The sequence below is a fragment of the Pelophylax lessonae genome (genome assembly GCF_965119305.1).
Source record: "Pelophylax lessonae genome assembly, chromosome: 1".
NCBI classification, from domain to species: domain Eukaryota; kingdom Metazoa; phylum Chordata; class Amphibia; order Anura; family Ranidae; genus Pelophylax; species Pelophylax lessonae.
In genome coordinates this window covers 707,047,407-707,070,071 of record NC_138768.1, presented here as the reverse complement: position 1 = coordinate 707,070,071, position 22,665 = coordinate 707,047,407, and the positions used below count along the sequence as shown (strand labels likewise).

The 22,665-nt window shown below is 43.8% G+C and overlaps 1 protein-coding gene across 1 annotated transcript in view; it reads right to left on the bottom strand.

Moving 5' to 3' along the window:
- NEIL3 (nei like DNA glycosylase 3) overlaps positions 1-22,665 on the bottom strand; it is a 118,354-nt gene that overhangs the window by 34,422 nt on the left and 61,267 nt on the right. Inside the window, exons 4-8 of the mRNA XM_082269703.1 lie at positions 14,541-14,754; positions 14,193-14,267; positions 13,951-14,117; positions 12,521-12,684; positions 9,503-9,890 (exon numbers count right to left, since the gene is read on the bottom strand). Coding sequence (XP_082125829.1) covers positions 9,503-9,890; positions 12,521-12,684; positions 13,951-14,117; positions 14,193-14,267; positions 14,541-14,754 — 1,008 coding nt within the window. The remainder of the gene's footprint in view (positions 1-9,502; positions 9,891-12,520; positions 12,685-13,950; positions 14,118-14,192; positions 14,268-14,540; positions 14,755-22,665) is intronic.

Genomic DNA, 22,665 nt, shown 5'->3' with positions numbered 1-22,665 from the left:
TCTTATCGAAACCCGCTTTATCCCTCTCACACACTTACGACCTGCTGTGAGAATTCAGTGAAGTTTCTTACTATAAGCTCAACGCTAGTAAATCCCAAATTAGCAGCTTGCATATACCTCCCTCTCTCCACTCCACACTGTCCAAACAGTTCCCCTTTACGTGGGCCCCACAATCCTTGGGTTACCTGGGCATCCAATTGACTCCACATACCTCACAACTCTACGCCCATAACTTCAAGCGCTTATTGGACTCTCTGCCCCAACTTCTCATCTCTTTGAAAACCCAAGAACTCTCTATCGCAGGCAGAATAGCCGCTTTCAAAATGTTGATCCTCCCTAAATTGTTGTATTTCTTTCGCACCTTGCTAATTCCCTTGCCACAGCATTTCTTCACAACAGTTCAAAAGCTCCTCACTAAACTCATATGGAACCACAAATCCTCAAGGTGTTCTCTTCATACGATGACTAGACATAGGACTTCAGGTGGCATGGCTGTACCGGATATTCGTGCCTATTATAAAGCATGCGTCCTCGACCAACTTAAACATTGGTGGATGGTCACTCCCCATAAAACTTGGACCCATATAGAAGATGCTACGACCCCCCCCCTATAAAAATTTGCAACTAACCCTTATCGCCATCAAATTGGGGGCTACTCCCTCTCCATCTCCTATGATTCAGATATCCACTTAACTATGAAAAGAGTTTCCATTGCTTCTAGCTCCCAATGACCCGGGCCACAAGATTCCGCTCCCGCTGGCTTTCCTGACACACTTTATTCCCAACCTGTATTTAAGACTGTGGACACCTACACGCCCCCCGGGGCGCACACATCTATCTCCATGACCTCTACCAGGGCCAATTACTATCCCCCTATGCTTACCTGGTCACCAAATTCAACCTACCTCCCAAAACATTCCATACTTACCTTCAAATATGCTCCTTCCTCAGAACACATCCTCTGCCTACTCATCTTGAACTTCCTACCTCTATCAGCCGGTACTTTCAAAACTTACATAGCCGGTAAAAAGGCATCACCCTATTCTACCAAACCTATACCCAACAGGACTTTTTCTCCAAAACGAAAAGTATTACTAAATGGGAAAGCACCCTCCAAACAACATTCCCAGCGTCCTCTTGGCAGAAGGCCTTCTCCACTACGTACTCCGCCACCAAATGTGTCAACCACTGGGAACAATATCTTAAGACAACAAATCAATGGTATTTGACCCCTATTCGACTGTCCAAAATATACCCATCTCTCCTGGCATTGTGCTGGAGGAAATGTGGGGAACAAGGAACCTTGGTACCACACGCTGTGGTCTTGCCTGTCGCTTAGATTGTTTTGGAATAAAATCTTCTCCCTGATTTCGGACATCTGTGCTCAGTCCGTAACTCCCAATCCAGCCTTAGCTCTCCTAAATCTCAATATGCATTCCTTTCTCCCTAAATATAGATCAGTGATTGTTCATCTCCTCCTAGCAGCCAAACTTATGATTACCAGACTTTGGAAATCCACAGATTCCCTTTCACTGAGTGATACCATTCTCACTTGAAACCAACAGTGCAAACTGGAACGCATTCTTGTGCGCACCACCTTAACCACAAAATCCTTCCATAGAAAATGGGACACTTGGCTCTCACCCCAATAGCACGGTTACAATTTGATGCTGTTTATTTTCTGATATTGCCTATATGGTCGAATTGGTGGATATGCTCACCAAAATTGGACAGTAGAAGATTAGAAAAATGTTGCCTGGTCTAACGAGTCTTGATTTCAGCGACATTCAGATGGTAGGGTCAGAATTTGGCATAAACATAAGAGTATGGATCCATCCTGCCTTGTATCAGCGGTTTAGGGTGGTGGTGGTGAAATGGTGTGAGGGAAATTTTGTTGCTGACCATGTCCATCCCCTAATGACTACAGTGTACCCATCTTCTGATGGCTCCTTCCAGCAGGATAATGCACCATGTCACAAAGCTCAAATCATCTCAAACTGGTTTCTTAAACATGAGATTCTGTACTCCAATGGCTTCCACAGTCACCAGATCTCAGTCCAATAAAGAACCTTTGGGATGTGGTAGAAAGGGAGAGTGGCATCATGGATGCGCAGCGGACAAATCTGCAGTAACTGCGTGAGGCTATCATGTCAATATGAGCCAAAATCGAGTAACGTTTACAACACCTTGTGGAATCTGTGCCATGAAGAATTAGGGCAGTTCTGTAGGCAAAAGGGGGTCCAACTTGGTACTGGGAAGGTGTACCTAATAAAGTGGCCGGAGAGTGTAAGTGCACATGTACGTTGTAGCACACATGATCTCCTTTAATATATTCAACAAGTTGAAAAATTTAGCAGTTTACTTTTCCCAGAAATATGAAATGTCCAGTCTTTCCTCCCTCTCCCCTATTTTTTTTTTCTTTATTATTACCATCATCATTATTCTTAATATTAAATACGCTGGTCAGGAGAGGTTTTTTTGTTTAAGACTGTGGGCTGATGAAGAGTGTTTGGCCAGGTATAGACTAAAAGTCAGACCAGAAACATACCTAAAAAAGTACATATTAAAAGTGAAGATGCACATATTGTTCATAATCCAGGTTTATATAGGCGTGGATAGGTAAAATAAAGGCAATTTGCATTACATGGAATGAAATAATACTGTTAAAAGATGGAAATTAACTTTTTACTGTAGTTCACTTCTATAAATAAAATGCATCTATTCTAGCTCATGCATCCTCTCTGGGGAGAAGAATGAGCAGCAGAATTCTTATAACTCTTGTCATCAAAATGGCACAAAGATTACCCGACATTAGTGTGCAAGAATAATGCATTTATTTTTCATTACTGCTGGTCTCTCACACACAATAGTTTAAATATGTACTTGAAGCTCATAAAAGCAGCATGAATAAATAAAACCTCTATAAGGAGTTATTTGCACTGATGAAATAATCACTTTCAGGATATTCTGTCAAAGGAAAAACAAAGTGACATTTTCATAAGGCAATTATGCAACCACATTGTTTTAGGGCCACCGAAGGAGACATATTAAAGGAAATTAAGTTAACAAGAACTGGAGCAGGTGAACACTGGAACAGCTGTCACTAGTTGAAAGTTTTCCCTATAAAGAAAAAAAGTCATTACTGTATAACAAATTAAAAGAAAAATCTTATACAGACATTGACTTGTGAGGTGTTCTTTCTTTTCATCCTGCTTGTTAATGGTGCCAAGAAGTTAATTTATTAAAGGAAGTGCAGTGCTATTTGCCTCTGCTTTACACCTATATGGACATTTTTAAAGGTTCAGACCGAGCACACAGATGTGAATATAAAATAAATATAGAAAATAATATTTTCAAACAGGTCTGGGTAGTATAGCTATTTTCTTTCAAAACACTGTACTTCCCACACGGTAAATAGATTTATCATTAAGACTGTATTGAATGTAATAGGATTTACCAACTACAGTGAGGGAAACGTATTTTAACCATTCTGACAAAGAAATGATAATTTTATTAGTAGGTTTATTTTAACAGTGAGAGAGACAGAAAAAAAAAAAAATACAGAAAAATGCATTTAAAAAAGTTATAACTGGATTTTTGACTTACCGTAAAATCCTTTTCTCTTAAGCTGATTGACAGACGCAGGACTGATATTTTGATATCCGTAGGGTTATACTGCCCCCTACAGGAGTAGGACACTAGGCAGGTAAAAAGTTCTGGCCACACCTATGGTCAGTCCCAGGGGGTATATCCTCTCTCTCCCTGCCATAGGATGTCAGTTATGTAACAAAGCAGTGTCAGAGACTCATACCAACCCAACTCAAAATAGAGGGGCGGGTACTGCGTCTGTCAATGAGCTTAAGAGAAAAAGATTTTACAGTAAGTCAAAAATCCAGTTTTCTCTGTCGCTCATTGACAGACGCAGGACTGATATCTTGTTATCCGTAGGGACGTCCAAAAGCAGTGCCATAAATGAGGGGTGGGATAACAGAAATAAAATCCAATCCAGAAGGCCAAAACAGAGCCAACCAGAAGACCAGAGGACTCATCGAAACAAGCAGATGAGACCCACCTGAAAAAAACAAAACCCCCGAGGTAGACCAAAGGTCCCCTCAAACAGCAGCCTGCAAAACCTTGTGGCCAAAAGAGGCATCCGCCGATGCCAGCACATCAACCTTATAAAATTTTGTAAAGGTATGAACCGACGACCAGGTAGCCGCCTTGCAAACCTGAAGCACCGACGCCTGATGGCGGAAGGCCCAGGAAGCACTTAGAGCCCGAGTAGAGTGCGCCTTAACAGGGAACGGAGGAACCCGACCCTTAATAGAATAAACCTGCACCACCGTCTGTCTGATCCATCTGGAGATAGTCGCGGCAGACGCAGGCAACCTCTTTCTAGGGCCATCCGTGATCACAAAAAGTGAATCAGCCTTACGAAAAGTGTCAGTAGTAGCCAAGTACACCCTGATCGCCCGAACCACATCCAAGGAGTGTAACGCAAACTCCCGAGGATGACTGGGCTTAGGACACAGGGAAGGTAACACAATATCCTCATTCAAGTGAAAGTCGGAAACCACCTTAGGAAGGAAGGATGGATTCGGACGAAGAACCACCTTATCCCTATGAACCTCCAGATAGGGGGAACGACAGGACAACGCAGCCAGTTCCGACACCCTGCGTGCAGAAATGATAGCCACCAAAAAGCCCACCTTCTGGGATAAGGTAAGCAAGGGAATCTCCCTAATATTTCCAAAGGGAGGTTTCTGGAGAACCGACAACACCAAATTAAGATCCCAGGGCGGCAAGGGCGCGCGCACCGGAGGAGCCAGGTGCCGCACCCCCTGGATGAAGTTCCGCACCAAAGAATGAGTAGCCAGTGGCCTCTGGAAGAAGATCGCCAATGCTGAAACCTGACCCTTGATAGTGCTTAAGGCCAGCTTCTGCTCAACCCCCCGTTGCAGGAAGGCCAATATCCGAGCCACCGAGTAAGAACGTGGATGAACCCAGAGGGACTCACACCACGCGATATAAGACTTCCATGTGCGATGATAGATCTTTCTGGAAGTCGCTTTCATCGCTTTAATCAGAGTAGGAATAACAAACAGACAAACCCCTGTCCTTCAGCACCTGGCTCTCAACAGCCAAGCCGTCAAAGCCAGCTATCGTAAAGCAGGATGGCAGATCGGTCCCTGAGACAGCAGATCCTCCCTGAGAGGAAGTCGCCAAGGAGCGTCCGTGACCAGTCTGACCAAGTCTGCCTACCAGGCCCGACGAGGCCAGTCCGGAGGCACAAGGATGACTGGAATTCCCTCCGCCTCTATCCTGCGAAGAAGTTTCGGCAGCAACTTGAGAGGAGGAAAGGCATACAACAGCTGATACTGCCCCCACGGAGCAACCAGCATGTCTGCGGCGTCTGCCCGAGGATCGCGGGAGCGGGCTGCAAACCTCTGCACCTTCCTGTTGAGCCGAGATGCCAACAGATCCACGTCCGGGGTGCCCCAATGAAGGCACAACTGGTGAAGCACCTCTGGATGAAGAGACCATTCCCCTTGATCCAAGGTCTGACGGCTGAGAAAGTCCGCCTGCCAATTTTCCATGCCCGGAATGTGAACTGCGGAAAGAGCCGGAACAAACCGCTCCGCCCAATGAAGAATGCCGGCCACTTCTACGGCCGCCAGAACACTCTTGGTGCCCCCCTGGTGATGGACATAAGCCACGGCCGTGGCATTGTCCGACTGAATCCGAACCGGGTAGCCCCGAAGATGCTCGATCCAGTGAACCAGGCAAAACCTGATCGCTCTCAGTTCCAACACATTTATCGGCCATCTGGATTCTTCCAGGGACCAGAGCCCCTGAGCAGCCAGAGACTCCCTGGTCCGCTCGCTCAGCCCGATCCGATTGTCCAGGGAATCGGGATTCCGGTTCCATTTGAGAAGAATCTCCTTTTGGAGAGTCCGCATATGAAACTGAGCCTGCGGAGACTCCGTATCGAGGAGGTCGTCCAGGTAGCCCAGGACCGATATGCCCCGCTGCCGCAACAGCATCAGGACTGGGGCCAAAACCTTTGTGAAAACCCGGGGAGCAGAAGCAAGACCAAAGAGTAACGCCACAAACTGATAATGGTCCTCTCCCACAGCAAAGCGCAGAAACCGCTGGTGTCCTGCGTAAATGGGAGCATGAAGATAGGCATCCTTGATGTCTATGGACGCCAGAAAATCCCCCTGATGCAGGGAGGCCACCACTGTGCGAATGGACTCCACTCCTTGTTGCATCAAGTCCTACACTGCCCCCAACAGAGCTGTTAGGCGATTCGGGGACAGTCGCATATTGGAAGGGAAGAACCGCACCGGTGGAAGCGATCGAAACTTGATCTTGTATCCCGACCGTATGACCTCGTGAACCCATTTGTCTTGAATCCTGGAGAGCCAACGGTCCGGGAACCGGCGAAGACACCCCCCCACCCCTGATATGGGTGAGGGCGCACCTTCAGGCTGAAGCGGTCTTATCCTCAGGTCTGGAAGGACCGTATTTTTGCTTACCAGACCAGGGTCTCTTGAAACCCCCCGGGGGGGGCTTTGGAGGGCTTCGCCTTGTCGCCCGCCCCGGAAGAGCGAAAAAACTTCTTGTGAGCTGAAAAGGAAGGTCCCTGTCTGCGACGAGGTTCCTTACCCTTATTAATCTGTGGTAGAAAGGTGCTGTTGCCCCCAGTGAGATCCTTGATAATCTCATCCAAGGTAGCACCAAGCAGGCGATCCCCCTGAAATGGGAGATGAGTCAAGGCTTTTTTGGAAGCCTGATCCGCCGACCAGCACTTCAACCATAGCATGCACCGGAGGACCACCGCCGAGATCGACACACGCCCCAGCAATGGAGCAGCGTCCAGTGCGGCGTCACAAACAAACTGTAGCCCCTGCACCATTTGCTCCAGCAACTCCGCCACGGCAGGGGGGAAGACTTCTCCCCTCCAGATCATGGCGTAACAGCTTGGCCCATTCCGTCAACGTCTGTGAAACCAGAGCAATGGTAGGAAACTGGCGGATCCACCGAAGGTGGCACCATCCATTTTTTAAGGAGGGACTCTTCAAACGGGTAGCGCCTAGCAATCCGTTTGGGCATCCCAGGGGGTCGTTTTGGACGGACCCACTACTTCTTAATATCGTCAAAGCATTTTGCAAAGGGAAACACCTTCGCCACCCTGGAGGGCTTGCGAGTGCCAAAGGCAACGTCCGTATGAGCTGCATCCGCAGGTGCAACCTCCAGTTTTAGGGTCTCCCGGACAGACACAATCAGTGCGTCCACTAGTGCCTTGTCTTGCGCTATGGCGGAGGCAGGGAGGTCATCCTCACTATCAGAGGAGACGGGGCACGAGACAGCAGCCCCAGAGGAGGCAGAATCTGAGGCATCAGACAAGACAGGGGTAGGCGGGGGTCGCTTTTTAGCCCCCCGTCCCTGACAGGCCACCTCCACCCGGGACACAAATGACTCCAGGACCGCCGAAAGTGCATCAATGGTGAGCGGAGAATCGGAGGGCCCTGCGACCACCTCGAGGGGATCAGGTGGGGACATCTGTGCAGCAGGGTCCATGGCAACACCAGGGGAACCCGTCAGCAAAGTATGACAAAATCGAGAAAAAAAAAAAACGTTTTTTTTTCTTTTTTCCAAAAATGTCACCCAGCGCTACAGCGCCCCTCAATGAGACAGCGTGCCTCGAGACCCCCACAGAGAGAGAGACCCCCAAAAGGCTCACCACACGATGCACCAGAGTTCAAAAGGACTGCTCTCAGCGTTGTCTACATGACAAGGAAGTCCTGTGGAGCGATCTTCCCGGGTCTAGTGAGGGGCTCCGCCCCCTCACACGCCCTCAGTAACTCCCACAGCTGCCCAGCTCTGCAAACAAAACGAGCTGGGTGTACCAAGATGGCCGCCCCCATGAGCCACATGAGGGACTCCAAACAAATGGCGGCCCCACGCGCTGCGGTGGGAAGGGGGGTCCCCACATCCACTAACAGACAATCGATCGGCAGGTAGGCCCTGGGAAGCCAGGGAGGAAGCCCCCCGCACAACAGCCGTCCACACTCAGGACCCACCCCCCGCCCCCTTAGCGGCTTGCATGAACGGCTAGCCACCCCACACACACACACAACCACGCCCCCCCATTAGGGGTGAAGGGAGGGGGGGAGAGGGACACCACAGGGGGAGGGTGCACAGGGGAACCCAGATTAGTGTGGGTCCGACCGTCCCAGGGAGGGGCCCGGTTCCACCCCAGAGTCAGCCATGAGGAGCAGGGGGGAAACATTTACTCACCATACGGGAACAGAGCGGGCGCCACTCCAGACAAAAACCCCTCAGTGGGGGGGGGGGGTGTCGGCCAAAGGAGACACTGCGACTCGGCCGTCCACCGGTCGTATGCGTCTCGGCGGGACGTTTAACCTGCGGGCCAGTCCCCATCCAGCGGGACTATGTCGCGGCCGACCCAGCGCAGAGCTGGGTCTGCACGCGCTGGAAGGCCGGCTGGGGTGACCACTGGATCTCAACATCCAGCCCGTCGTCCAGATCCGGCATAATTGCTTGAAGATCTCACAGGAAAAACTGGAGAAAACAGTTAACTAAAAAAAAGATTTATCTAAAAAAGCTTGCCAGGAACAGAGATCCCAGCAAGGAACTTAGGTCCTTACTCCTGACTAGGCAGAAAAAAACTGACATCCTGTGGCAGGGAGAGAGAGGATATACCCCCTGGGACTGCCCATAGGTGTGGCCAGAACATTTTTTTCCTGCCTAGTGTCCTACGCCTGTAGGGGGCAGTATAACCCTACGGATATCAAGATATCAGTCCTGCGTCTGTCAATGAGCGACAGAGAAAAATTTATTTGCATTTTAATGAGTAAAAAAAAAAAAAATTATGTTGGAGTTAATACCCTAAAAAATACCATTCATATAAACAACCCTATGATAAAACCACCTTAGCACAAGGCTGTATATGTACGCACAGTCGTGCCGAGGTGGATAACTGGTCTCGCTGCTTATTTTTTGCTGAAGGATGCAGATCAAAAAATGTTAACCTAACTTCCAATATACTTTTTCTAAAAGTATCTGAATCAAAAGAATCAACATGATAGCCAGGGAACTAGTGTTTTTAGAAGATGGTCAGTAGTTGCAATTTAGATATATTTCTCTCTATATATTTTTTTAAATTCACTAGGGTTTTTTAACCAACTAGGAATAAGTCATTTTGGGGCCAATTTACTAAAACTTGAAAGTGCAAAATATTGTGCAGATCTGCATAGAAACCAATCAGCTTCCAGCCTTTTTTCTCAAAGCTCAAGTTAGAAGCCAATTGGTTACCATGAAGAGCTGCACCCCGGATTTTGCACTCTCCAGTTTTTGTAAATCAACCTCACAGTCTGTTATCCCCTAGAATTTGGGGTCTTCTTCTGCTTTGTATCAGTAATGGGTGAACTTTAAATATATACGAGAGAGGAAAAAAATAAAATAAAAAAAATACCTGATTGACGTGTTGCTATAATTTTGCAAATTTTGTGTCGTTTGATCAATCTTCTGTCTCTTCTGATGCTGGACAAATGAATGTGAAACTTCAGTATCTGGACTGCTATTCATCTGCTGTTCGCTTTCTGAGCTTCTCCTCTTATTTGAGACAATAAATGTGTTGCTGCTAGTAGGACTGACAGACATCTCTGAAGACGACATCCACTTAAGACTTTGTTTATCATCATTCGTTTTGGTACTAAAATCACTTAGAACCAATGTTGTATGGCCAAAAGCGGTTTTTCTGTTTATCTTCATTTCAGACAACGGTTTTCCAAAATTATTACATGGATACCTAATCAAGTCTGTGTCATATCCAACACTTTCATTATCTGCAGTGGATAAAACTTAAACAGAGGATTATTGTTAGAAGTTTTGTTTTAAAACAACATTTTTACTATAGCATGCAAGAACACAATATTGTGAATGTATCCAATCTTTGAAGGTGTCATTTTACGTCATATTTTTAGAACTTTTCAGTCTTCTAATGCAATTTCACTTGTTATTTTATACATTCACATTGGTAAAGCTACTATCACAACTCGATACTCATTTCTTCTGTTGAAATTTAGGGTCCATGCACATTGGACTTAAAAAAAGTGTATTCCCTTGGCAGAAAAAAAAACACTTATAGTGTTTTTATACACATATTTAGGAGCGTTTAGTTTTTCCTTCTTCTAGAAAATTCCTTTCAAAAACTCAAACCAGAAGGGTTTTTTTCCTGCCTCTAAACTCTGAGCTTAACCATTTCCCTGCCAGAGCCGTTTTTGCATTTTTTTTTTGCACAAGTTTTAGGCCTGAATATTACACAAAACCCCCAAACATTATATAAAGAATGTCCTGAAAGCAAACACCCTGGAGAATAAAATAGTGGTAGTTCCGATTTTTTATGTCACATGATATATTACCACGTAGCTTGCTTTCTGGGTCAGAGCAAGAAGGGAAGGAGAGTGGACGTGTGTCCACTCTTCTTCCTTCCCTCCTCCCGCTGACACCTGTTATGTCGGTGCCAGGCCCACTGATGGGCAAGCGGAGCCCAGAAAACATGGTGGGGGCATGTATGTGAGCAACCAGGCAGCAGCACAGCCGCCCGAATGCTTTCACCTGATAGGCACAGTATGGACCTGGATGCAAGGGGGTTAAGGGGGGGGGGTGTGTGGAAGGACTTCTCAGTTAGATACATGTTACACCCTAAATATGGGTATAACATATTACTAAAGGCGAACTTATTCTTTCAAATATGCCTCTAAATGTCCTAATGTGCATAGGGCACATAGGATATACGAGAACATTAAGCTGCTTCTACAGACAAAAAAATGCAAAACCCCTGCCGAAGCAGCTTTTTTTTTATGCCCAGTGTGCATGGGGCCCAAATTTCTGTAGGTACTAGAGCTGTACGATTCTGGATAAAATGAGAATCACTAATTTTTATTTTTTTTTTTTGATTAGGATATAGATCACAATTCTCTCACGATTTTTAATCTTTCACATTATACAAAAAAATAAAAAAAAAATTGGGCTAACTTGATTGTTTATTTTTTCCCAAGAAATTGCGTTTGAAAGAGCACGGCGCAAATACAGTGTGACATATTGCAACGACCGCCATTTTATTCTCTGGGGTCTCTGCTAAAAATAAATAAATAAAATGGGATTTTTGACTTACAGTAAAAGTATATTGCCCCCTACAGGAGTACAGGAGACACTAGGCAGAAAAGTCTCGCTACACCTATGGGCAGTCCCAGGGGGTATACTCCCTCTCTCTGCTATAGGTAAAAAACGGAAATAATGCATGTCAAATGCATGTCAATGGGATTGCGGATTAAAGAAAGTTAAAGTATTTGGTTAAGGAAAACAGAGATTTGTGATTAGAAGTTTTCGCATCACTTCTTTTTTTTTTTTTTTCTATGGGTAACGTCACTTCCCCATTAATTTCTTAGCTGTCAGCGGTCTACTCTTCAGAGCTTCCACCTCTGCAAACTGGACCAGATCGGCTTCAAAAGAAGGTACGTTTAGCAATTTGTTCTTTACAGGGCTAGATCGGTCTTAGATCGTAGATGCCTGTAGATTAAGGCCGCCTTCGTGGAACGGGATCCGCTTGCTCAGCGGAAGATTGTGCCGCTGATCCCCGCTGAGCAGGCAGAGGACAGGTCCTTTCCGCTCCGCTGTCCAGAGCAAAAACACAGACACAGTCCTGCTCTCCTCTATTGAGAAATCGGATGAAAACGGACCACGTGTCCGTTTTACATCCGATCCCATCCAATCCACAAGATGGATGGAAAATAGGACTACCATCATTCTGGATTTTGCAGGCAGAATCGGATCGCAGCAGATGTCAGCGGACATGTCACTGCTGACATCCGCCGCTTCATAGGGGAGACTGGAGGGATCGATCAGGTCTGCCTGAAAAACTAACAGGCAGACCTGATTGGACAGCCTGCGTAAAAGGGCCCTTAGAGATTTTAGAGTTAGGGTGGACTTCCACTAAGTAATATATCAGCAAATATGAGTCTCTTCACCAGGGTATGTAGTCGTTTTCCTTTAACAAAAAACACACTGTAGAACCCCCTCATCCATTCTCGTTGTTATAGAGCCCACACCATCAGTGTACTTAATAGTTAAAAAAAATAATTTATTCTGCAGGTCAGAGTCTGCTACTTGTAAAAAAAAAAAAAAGAAGAAGTGATGCGAAAACTTCTAATCACAAATCTCTGTTTTCCTTAACCAAATACTTTAACTTTCTTTCAGTAACATTTACTGTATGTCATTATACACCCCACCAAGTAATAAGATTCAGGATATTCGGGAGCTCTCAGGGCCAATGTAAAATTATTGCTTATAAATAAATATAGCAATAGATGGTAAGCCTTTTGTGATACATCTAGTTTCTGTCTAACTGGAACAGCAGTGTCAAACAGGGCTCTGAATATCAATGTATAATATACATTCTATATGGTAGAATATGCTCTGTATGGAATACCTTTTGGTTTAGGAGTCAGGCATGCATCACATTTCTCATCTGAAGGCCTGTTAATGAGTGTGCAGATTTGGCACGCCCAATGTTCTTCATCACTTCTGGCCACTTGGTCTTGTGATTCTTGTCTACAGGCCCATCCAATAAGACTGTTTCTTTTGGGAAGGTTACTATACAGTAAGCCACAGATAAAATGTATAGTTTATGAGTGCTTTACATTACTGCACAACAGTACATTGCCCCCTCCCTCCATTCTCCCCTAGGCCAGAATGATGTTTACGTCACTCCAGCAGCCCCCTGATATATCCATGTCAGATATCCCAGAAGTCTTCAGCTTAAATAGAGCAGCAGGAGAAGGATCTGGTGGCAAACCATAAAAGAACGTTGAAGAGACAGCCATCTCCTGAGGATATCAGAGTGTAAGATGGCGGCATGGGACCCAGGACAATGCTGAATTCACTGAGTGGGCTAAGGCAAACTTACTCAAACCACAATAATCAAGAATATGTTGGTTTAAAAAAGTAAAGGCGACCTTGATCAACCCTACCAGAAATTTAATATAATAAAGCTATTTGCAGCAAGTCAGTGAATGAATTACTTTGGTATGTTAAAACAGTTATTGGAGGAGCTTACCAGTGTTTGTTCTGGCTGTTAACATTTCCCCCTGAATTCACCTGCTTGCTCAGACATTCCTGATTGCTCCTAGGGCCTGAGGTAAAGACCAAAGCCAGCTTGTCTGGCAGGCCACATGATATTTCTAGCAATCACCTGGTTTCTAAAACCGCTAGTGAGTGTTTTTATCCTGTAACAGAATGAGTGTTACCAGCAGGGTCACTTGATGAGACCAGAAGGAAAAAAGCCACCGCATCTAAAGATGGATAAGCTGAAATATATTTATGTTGAATTCCAGACAGGTATAAAAGACACAAAATTAAAGCTGATCTCTAGGACTCCGGTCACTTTAAATAGCTTGTTTGAACCAAGCTTGTCCAAATAAACTATTTCCTTCAATAAGTGCTGCACTGGCTGTATGAACTTTATGTAGCTACAGTACACAGTGCTGGGTTCTGGCTACGAGAAAATTCCTATCTCACACTCGGAAGAAAATAGTCGGCGCTCAGCCATTTAGATGCACCTTTGTATTCTGTGAATGCATACAAAGCTTCCTCTGATTGGTTAACTCAGATCATAACGTCACCAGCAAGCCTCTTCATCTCAGCAATTTAGAGGAAGCTTTGTATTAAATCAGAGGACACAAAGCTGCCTCAGAATGGTTTAGAACGTTGTGTTCTGAGTGTGAGACAGGAAGTCTGTCTCCCTTATTCTATCCAAAATAAAATTTTTCCCTTCGTTCTACTTTTAAAATCTGAACGAACAAGTGCTATTTGTTGCATTTTTTTGAAAACATACAGTAACTGTAAAAATCGGCTGTATACCTAACATCAAGCTGCTGAGGTTTATCCTTTTGGCACTTTGAGCAAAAATAGGTCATTCTGTTGTGTTCTCCCAGGCGGCATACTGTGATCTTTGTACCACACTGGCCACAGTTAGATCTTTTATATACTTTGTAATGCTTGTAAAGAGCTGATCCATTCTTTCGACACTGCAACAACAGAACATTTCTTGTAGGCAGAGTTTATTCCACAGTTGTTTTTGTAACAATTAAATTACTATTTACCTTATAAAAGAGGAGCGTAAAGTCACGCGTCATCTTCACCAGATGGCTAATCTGTACATCTGTTAGTAAGCCAGCCTGTAATAACAGCAAAGCAAAAGAATAGTAAAACATTTGACATTATAGCATTAATATGCTGGAGCGGGTCCGCAGCTTCCCTATGGAAGGCGACCTGTGAGGCGACCAGGTCGCCTCACAGGTCGCCTTAGTGTGAACGGGGACTAAGATTAACCTCTCTATAAATGTCTAACAAGTTATCCAATTTGCAAAAGCAGCAGCTGCCATTATTCCAGTATATAAAATCTTTATTAAAAAAAAAAAAAAAAAAAAAAAAAAGTTAGTGCACTGTACCTGTACAGCTGGATGTAGGCCGCTGTCAAACAGGGCTTCATTTTTGATAATGTTGCCAACTCCAGGGAGCACTGCTTGATCAAGGAGCACGTCACAGAGCATCCGACATCCCTGCTTCTTAACCTCACACTCTGCTCTAGAGAAACTGAACTTCGAGGAGCACACATCCAATTCTTCAAATAACCGCACTTTTTCCTGACACTCTGAAGCATTCCTGAGAAGAAAGACGACATTTTCAAATAATCTTACTTTAGGGAGGTCAACTTCAACCCTTACAAAATTTCAAAGTAACCAAAAATAATGTGGTTTAACCACAAAAGGTAAAGTTTAGGAGAAATATAAGATACTGTATGCAGTATGAAATGTTCTGCACTTTATTTTTAGAAGTATTTTAAACATTAAATCTCCATTTGGAGGCCATCTTTTTTCCCCAGTAAATCTCAGCCAGGAGATTGTTCTAATTTTTCAGTTGAAGCCAATCACTGAACAGCCTGTATACATAATGCTTTTTTGTGCACACACACACACACAAAAAAAAACAAAACAACAATCTACAAAAAAACAATGTTTTAAAACTAAAAACATACATTGATCGCTATAGTATTTCAAAGATGCTGGTCACATTCACATATATGCAATAGATATTATTGACTTTAAGGAATTGTACACAAGCGAAGAAACACCCCCCCCCCCCCCCCCCAAAATACTTACCTGAGCTTGATCTCAATACAGAGATGTGCAAAGCAGCAGCGGAGTCATTGGCTCCAGCCAGTGAGGAGGGAGAAGGGAGTAGGACTGAGCCACGCTCTGTGTCTTGTTGAGCACACAAAGTCGGCTCAGGAGCGAGCACGAACGAGTGCCCCCAGAGCAAGCGACAGAGGTGCACTCAGCAGGTGGGGTGGGGGGAGGAGGAGCCAGGAGTGCTGACGGGGGACCCTAGAAGAGTATCAGGTCTACTCTGTGCAAAACCATTACACAGAAAAGGCAATTATAACCGGTTTGTTTTTTTGTTTTTTATATTTAAAAAAACACGTGCTTTAAAATCACTTTAATAAAAAAAAAAAAAAAAAAAAAAAAAAATTTTTAAAAGCACGTACTGTACTACACAGCTGGGAGCAATGGATGCTTTACAAGCTAGTACAGTTGAAAACATTCTACGTACAAATCTTACTTGGATGTAATAATGTAGCATGAGCATGACTAAAGCAAACGGTGTGAAGCAATGTTATTCTTATCTACTCAATAGAAATGCTGGTGGATGAAAGGACAGCTTTTTTTGTATATTTAAATGATACTTCAGAAAAAAAAAAAAAAAAAAAAAAAAAGCAGTTTTGTAGCACCTAAAATTTGGCCCAATTATGTAATGTTAAAAAGGAGGGATTTAGATATGCTGGAGAGTGTAGCTGGGCAGACACAGATATGAAGTGTCAAAGATCACATGATTCTTAAATTTGTTTTAGTAGGATCTTATGGCCCGTACACACGATCCGAAAATCGGACGAAAAATAACGCTTGTGAAAGGATCGGGCGATAATCTGATCGTTAGTACACAGCTTACGAGAGGTGATCACGACAGTTCACCCGATATTATCCGGTCGTGCAAGCATAAAAATTTTGATCGTATTATAACACATCGTACGATAATCGTATTATCAGTATGTTGTTCGTCCGAAAAAAATGGTGAGCAGTAGACAGCGCATGAGCAGTAGACATCATTTTCCCCTCACACGCTACAACGTGGTTACGCATTCCGGAAGCTTTTGAATCATCGTCCGAGAAAATTCGTATCGTAAGTAACCTCTCCCATTTGCGAATATAATTGAGAGTTCCTAGCAACCAAACAAAAACGGACGGAGCGTCGTCCGATTTTCGGATCGTGTGTACTGGGCATTAGACTCCTCCATTAGCTAAGTGATCAATTATTATGGATTCCATGTTTGAAATGGTTCTACAAGAGCAAAAAATAGAACAGATTAGATTGACAGAGCGGGTAAAATAGGTACTGAACACGTCACCATTTATTAAAAGGTAAAACAGATTTCTAAAATGTACTATTGACATGAAATTTTCACCACATTTCAGTTACTACCAATGCAATCGATACATACAAAAAAATAAAAACAATATAAAATTATGTTATGGGTTATACATTGGAATGACACAGGGAAAAAGTATTGCACACTAACAAATTTATTTAATACTACGTACAAAATCCTAATGACAGCTTCAAGGACTTATGGAGAAAACTAGTCGCATGCATTGCTCAGGTGTGATTTTGGCCCATTCTTCCACACAGTCTTCAAATTATGAAGGTGCCATGGGCCTCTTCTGTGAACTCTGATCTTTAGTTCTTTACATAGATTTTCTATTAGATTCAAACCAGGTGATTGGCTGGGCCATTCTAGCAGCTTTATTTTCTCTCTTTGAAACAAATTGAAAGTTTCCTTGGCTTTGTGTTTGGGATCATTGTCTTGCTGAAATGTCCACCCTCGTTTCATCTTCATCATCCTGGTAGTTGGCAGCAGATGTTTTTATCAAGAATGTCTTGGTACATTTTTCCATTCACCCTTCCTTCAATGATTTGAAGTTTACCAGTACCATATGCTGAAGAACAGCCCCACACCATCATGTTCCCATGTCCAAACTTCACTGCTGGTATGGTAATTTTGGGGTGATATGCAGGTCCATTTGACCTACAAACACGGCGTGTATTATGGCATCCAAGGAATTCAATTTTGGTCTCATCTGACCAGACTATATTTTCCCGGTATTTCACAGGTCTAAATGTTGTGCAGCAAACTCTAAATGAGCTTCAACATGCTTTTTCTTTAGCAATGGAGTGCATTACTTATGGTTTTCTTGTACCTGCTAATTCTAGGTCTTTCAGAAGCTCTCCACAAGTGGTCCTTGACTCTTGGACAACTCTTCTAATAATTATTTTCACTCCTCTGTAAAAAATCTTGTGATGAGCACCTGATCGTGGCCGCTTTATGGTTAAATGATGTTTTCTCCACTTCCAGATTATGGCTCCAACAGTGTTCACAGGGACATTCAGAAGTTTATAAATCCTTCTGTAACCAATATAATCAGTATGCTTTGCAACAATAAGGTTGCAAAGGACTTGCGAGAGCTCTTTGCTTTTACCCATCATGAGATGTTTGTGTGACACCTTGGTAATGAGACACCTTTTATAGGCCATCAGTTTAGACTGAACCAGCCGATATTAATTTGCACTGACAAGGGGCAAGATTGCTCTCCAATTACTGATAGATTTCAGTTGGTGTCTTGGCTTTCAATGCCTTTTTGCACCTCCCTTTCTTCAGGTATTCAAATTTTACTTTTTCCCTGTGTCATTCCATTTTATTACACATAACTTAATTTCTGGACTTATTTGTTTTAGTTTCATGTATGTATAGATTGCATGGGTTGTTTTCAACGTGTGGTGAAAATTTCATATCAACAGCACCGATAGATAGATAAGATTAGATTAGATAGGTAGATAGTCTAGATAGATAAGTTATAACATTACCACCCACCTAATAATATTGAGTATGACCCCCTTTTGCTAAAACAGCCCTGACCCAGTGAGACGTGACACCAAAGTAACATCCACATGAATGGCAGGACCCAAGGTTTCCCAGCAGATACTTGTCCAAAGCATCACACTGCCTCTGCCGACATGCCTTCTTATACCGCATCCTGGTGCCATCTCTTCCCCAGGTAAGTAACGCACACGCACCTGGCCATCCACATGATGTAAAAGAAAAAATGTGATTCCTCAAACCAGGCCACCTTCTTACATTCCTCAATAGTCCAGTTGTGATGTTCATGTGACCATTGTAAAATATTTTGGCTGTGGACATGGGTCACCACGGGCTTAACAGCCCCACATACAAAAAACTGCCCATTTTTTTCGGCTTTCGCCACATCAACTTCATGGACAACATGTTCACTTGCTGCCTAATATATCCCACTAATTTTCAGATTCCATTGTGACAAGATATTCCCTTTACCTGTCAGTGGTCATAATGTTATGGCTGATCGGTGAGCGTACACACACACACACACACACACCATCCGGAATGTATTTGCATCGCTTCACTTTTTCCACATTTTGTTATGTTACAGCCTTATTCCAAAATGGATTAAATTCATTATTTTCCTCATAATTCTACAAATAATACCCCACAATGACAACGTGAAAGAAGCTTGTTTGAAATATTTGCAAATGTATTAGGAATTAAAAAAACTATAAAAATTTACATGTGCATAAGTATTCACAGCATTTGCTCAATACTTTGTTGAAGCACCTTTGCCACCAATTGCAGCCTCAAGTCTTTTTGAGTGAGTATGATGCTACAAGCTCAGTACACCTATTTTTGGGCAGTTTCTCCTATTCTTTGCAGGACCCCTCAAGCTCCATCAGGTTGGATGGGGAGCGTCGATGCACAGCCATTTTCAGATCTCCAAAGAAATGTCCAAACGGTTCAAGTCTGGGCTCTTGCTGGGCCATTCAAGAACATTCACAGAGTTTTCTTATAGCCACTCCTTTGTTATCTTGACTGTGTGCTTAGGGTTGTTGTCCTATTGGAAGATGAGCCTTCGCCCAAGTCGGAGGTCCAGAGTGCTCTGAAGCAGGTTTTCATTGAGGTCTCTGTACATTGCTGCATTTATCTTTTCCTCGATCCGGACTAATCTCCCACTTCATAGAGATGTAATGCCAGTGCCAACGGAACAGATGTGGGAAGAAGTAATTGATGAATTTTGGCTCAAAACAGACTTTCCAAATTGCATCAGAGCTCTGGACGGAAAGCACGTTAGAGTTAAGAAGCCACCCAAATATGGTTCACTATATTTTAATTAAAAAAAAATATTTTTCAATTGTACTCCTGGGATTGGGGGATGCTCATTCACACTTCATATGTGTGGATGTTGGAGCCTATGGGAGTCAGGGGGATTTGAGAATTTTTCGTGAATCCGCCATGAGGCGTCACCTATATGAAGGCCGTTTTGAGATTCTTGGATAGAGGCCTCTTCCATGTACAACAGAGCCTAGCCTTCCATTGGTCATTGTAGCAGTGAGGCATTTGGCCTTGCTGAAAACATAATGAGGCCCTATAGTGGATAAAGACTTAGTCATAAGGAAAACATTTTTAACTATAGACTCTGCCGCGCAAGACGAGTTGTCGAGTGCGCATTTGGAATATGTGCAGCTAAGTGGAGGGTACTCCTATCTGCAATGCAATTGGATGTGGAAAACGCTATTACAGTAGTTCTCGCCTGCTGTGTTCTACATAACTTTGTGATTGACAAAGAGAGAGGATCCACTGAGCCTGCACCTCCAAACCCTGCCCAGAACATTCAGTTCCTGGACCTGCGCTCCACTGTTCGAGTTATGTCAATTAGAAATCAGTTTGCTGATTATTTTGTTTCCCCAGATGGTAGATTGCCCTGGCAGGATGCACATATCTAGTTTGGTATCTCTTTTCTATTTTTCCATATCGTTATGTTTGAATTTTAATAAAAAAGTAATATTTGAATAAAAGTAATGTTTGAATTTGAATAATAGTTATGTTTGAATGTGAACACTACTTTACAAATAAAGGATTGTTTCTTTAACCCCCCCAAAAAATATTTTGTTGGCTCGATAATTTGGAGGGGGGGGGGGGGTGCGTTGTCAAAACGACAACCACCCAAACCCAAAATCTCCTATTGGAATCCATGCATCCGGTGCCCTGCATGTAGATTAGGGGGCCGGACATATGGATGGGGGGGCGGCGCCCCTAATGGACAGGCTGCCACTGATGCAGTCATCGTTTTCATCTGTGTGGGACAAAATGGCCATTCCAACACACACATGAAATGTGCATTAGGTGTTCTAGTGTGTGGGTGAAGAAGGAAAATTAACTTACCACTTCAACAAACGCATATGAACAAATAGAATTTTTATTTATCAAAATGCATAGACAAAATGTAATACCTTTTTTTCAATAATCTGAAAGGCCTTTCAGACCGGCCTACATGTAACCTACTGAAAGGCCTTACCAACTGGCCTTAGTGCAACTGAAATGGAGCCTCAACTACAGCTGGTGGTAGGCAGGGTATGGAGATGGCTGCCCATCATCATAGCTGGAATAAGGATGGGTCATCCTTTGTAGAGGAGGGGGCTGAGTGCGTAGATGGGGGAGCAGAGAGGAAGCCACTGTTGCTGACTGGTAATGTGTTCCTGGAGGTTTAGTGCTGGTGTACACTGTTTGGGGACCCTGATGAACAATGGCAGAACTTCCTATTTGGCTTTGGTCAGGAACAGTATCCTATGTGCTTTCACCTGAACAGCTATGTAGCGTAGTGAAGGCGAGACTGTCTTTGTGCCTCAAGACATGAAATAACCTAACAGTGCCGAGAAAATGTGTACAGTCTCTCACGCTCACCAGAAAGCTGCTCCAATAAAGGGTTCTACAGAAGGAAGTTCTGCCATTGTTCATTTCCAGGAACACATAATTTCGGTGGCGTTCCTGGCGTATTTCTTCTATTAATTGAAGAATTCGTTCCTCTGCCAAAGATGTTTCTGGCTCCCTCTCACGCTGTCGACGCCCCCGTGCGCGACTACGTGGAGGGGAGTTGACAGCACAACCAGGTGGGGAGTTGATAGTACGACCAGGCTACAAAGAAATAAAAACCACAGTATTAGTATTGGGAATGGCGTAAAAAAATAAAGATATACAGAAATAATAGAGGGAGATAGATTGCAATTTATGAAGAGTTATATACCTGGTGCAGAGCAACATCTGGGCCTATAAGCTCAGACATGATGGAGACTGGAGTAGTAGTGGCCGTAGGAGCAGAGGTACCAGGCCCCTCCTCCATTGTGTTTTCTGAGGGCTCTACCGCAACATCCAAATTTTGACTTTCATCATCTTCAGAAATATTAGATGTTCTTCAAAAAATAAAAATTTACGTTATATACACCTTTTTTGGCATAAGATTTTTTGTAAACATTTTTAAAAAAATTACAGCTTTTCATATATATATATATATATATATATATATATATATATATATATATATATATACACACACATATACACGTATATATTGAAATTTAAAAAAAAATTACGCTCTGGAAGCTAAGGAATCCCTCAGGAAAACTAACTCTCCACTTAGTGGATGCACTTTATAGGTTGCCGGAGCTCCACTTTGCTGGGCCTCCTCATATTTTCGAAGATCTCTTTTGATCCTGTCCCGCAAGGACTTCCACCGTGTTTGCAAAGAACCAACTGTGAAAAACCAGAGTTAGACTTACCGGTAACTCGGTTTCTAGGAGTCGTCCAGGACAGCACAGGAGATATAGTCTCCACCTCCGGGGAGAAAGGAAACACAAAGGATCAGGTGAAAAAAAGGGGTGGACACCCACTGTCTTCCCCAGTCTTTATCCGAGAACTCCCCGGACATGGCATCTGCAACAAGACAAAAACACTCGCCCATGGTTATAACAGCATATAGGGAGGGAATCCCTGCTGTCCTGGACGACTCCTAGAAACAGAGTTACCAGTAAGTCTAACTCTGGTTTTTCTCCAGTCGTCTGTCCAGGAGAGATCAACGACCAGATTTAGGGTGGGACTATCGCCTGAAAGACCTTCCTTCCAAACGCTTGGTCCTGCGCAGAGAGAAGGTCCAGTCTGTAGTGCTTGATAAATGTCAAGAAGCTAGACCAGGTGGCTGCTTTGCAAATTTGTTCTGGTGTCGCCCCTGCTCGCTCCGCCCAAGAGGCAGATAACGCCCTTGTGGAGTGAGCCAAAAGAGAAAAAGGGCACTCTTTGTCTAAACTTTTATAGGCTTCCATTATCGCCTGTTTAATCCACCTGGCAATAGTGTTCTTTGAAGCTTGCTGCCCCCTATTTTTCCCTGAATGCACTACAAATAAAGCATTGGATTTTCTAAAGCTCTCAGACAACTCTAGATAGTTTAACACAGGCCCTGACATCTAGAAGATGAAATTCTGCTTTCTTTGGATTGGTAGGGGAGGAACAGAAGGAGGGTAAAACAATTTCTTGGGCCCTGTGGAACCTGGAAGCCACTTTATGTAGGAATCCTGGATCTGTACGTACCACCAACCTGTCTTTAA